The 1126-nt window shown below is 45.6% G+C and overlaps 1 protein-coding gene across 1 annotated transcript; it reads right to left on the bottom strand.

Moving 5' to 3' along the window:
• Positions 1-326: 326 nt before the first annotated feature.
• Positions 327-746, bottom strand: LOC121979619 (cyclin-P4-1-like). The gene has a single exon (XM_042531614.1). The coding sequence runs from the start codon at positions 744-746 to the stop codon at positions 327-329; it is 420 nt and encodes a 139-aa protein (XP_042387548.1).
• Positions 747-1126: the final 380 nt, after the last annotated feature.

The raw sequence follows: 1126 nt of genomic DNA, 5'->3' as shown, positions 1-1126 counted from the left end.
TTGCTACACGTTTTCTACTTGATTCTTTGAAGATACAACCTGAATAAAGCTACCAATTCCAACAAATTGCCAATTTTCAATGTATGAGAAGGGCATTCTGCCGAATGGCTACAAGTATGTCTCAAGTCTCATTCTGTCGACACACAATTTATTTTTTCAGATTGATTGATCATCATTTGGAAAAAAACATGTATCCACTTCATTGTTAGTTGGCAGGTGTAAAGAGAGGGGGAGAGAGAGAGAGAGCGCAATTAATGGGATAGCAAGTTGAAGCACACTAAATCAGCAGATTGTAAATAAAGGAATTAGGGACCACTAAGCTTGGATCATAATTGAGCAATGCAATTGTTAATTCCAAGAGCTAATTGTTCTGTTTCTTGAGGAGGATGGCATTTAGATACATACACGTCGTCCATGAATTTGACGGCGATGAGGACGCTGGTGATGAGGAGGCGGTGGACGTTGAAAGAGTCGAGGGCAACGGCTTGGCGGCTGCCGGCGAAGCTGTCGAGGTATATGTACGCGACGACATAGCAGGAGGGGCTGCAGCAGGCGTAGCGGAAGATGCGCACCAGGTAGTGGCACACCGAGATGGATAGCTTCTGCACTCCCTGGAAGGCCGACGGAGCTCGTTGGTCGTCGGAGGCAGCGTCGTTGCGCTCCACCAGCCGCAGGAGGATGGCTGAGAGGAAGGAGACGACGGCCGGAACAGTGAGCCGTTCGTCGGCAACCGGTTGCTCTGCCATGGCAGGAGATCTCGCTCCCGCTAACTCTTTGCAGATCAGGTGGCGGCGGCGGTTGGACAGATTGGAGACGTAGACATGCCCAAAAATTTATTTATATAAAAAACTTTCAAGATGGGACCAAGTTTATTTATACTTTTAGAGAGGTATGTGCTTTAACAAAATTTATCCAGAAGATTGTGAAAGATTGTGAAGAGTTCTGCAGGTTGAGCTCGAGTCCAATGAAAGGTATATGAAAGAATTTTGAAGCACCATTTGGTCAGATACTCAGATTTCATTCTATAGACTAGATTCATTTACCATGTAATTTGTAATCCATGGCTCGAATTAAAACCAAGTCAACCGGTTGGTGCCTAGTTTTACCGGTTTACCGGTTAAACCGG

The sequence above is a fragment of the Zingiber officinale genome, chromosome 5A (assembly GCF_018446385.1).
Source record: "Zingiber officinale cultivar Zhangliang chromosome 5A, Zo_v1.1, whole genome shotgun sequence".
NCBI lineage: Eukaryota > Viridiplantae > Streptophyta > Magnoliopsida > Zingiberales > Zingiberaceae > Zingiber > Zingiber officinale.
This window is presented reverse-complemented; position numbering and strand designations above follow the sequence as displayed.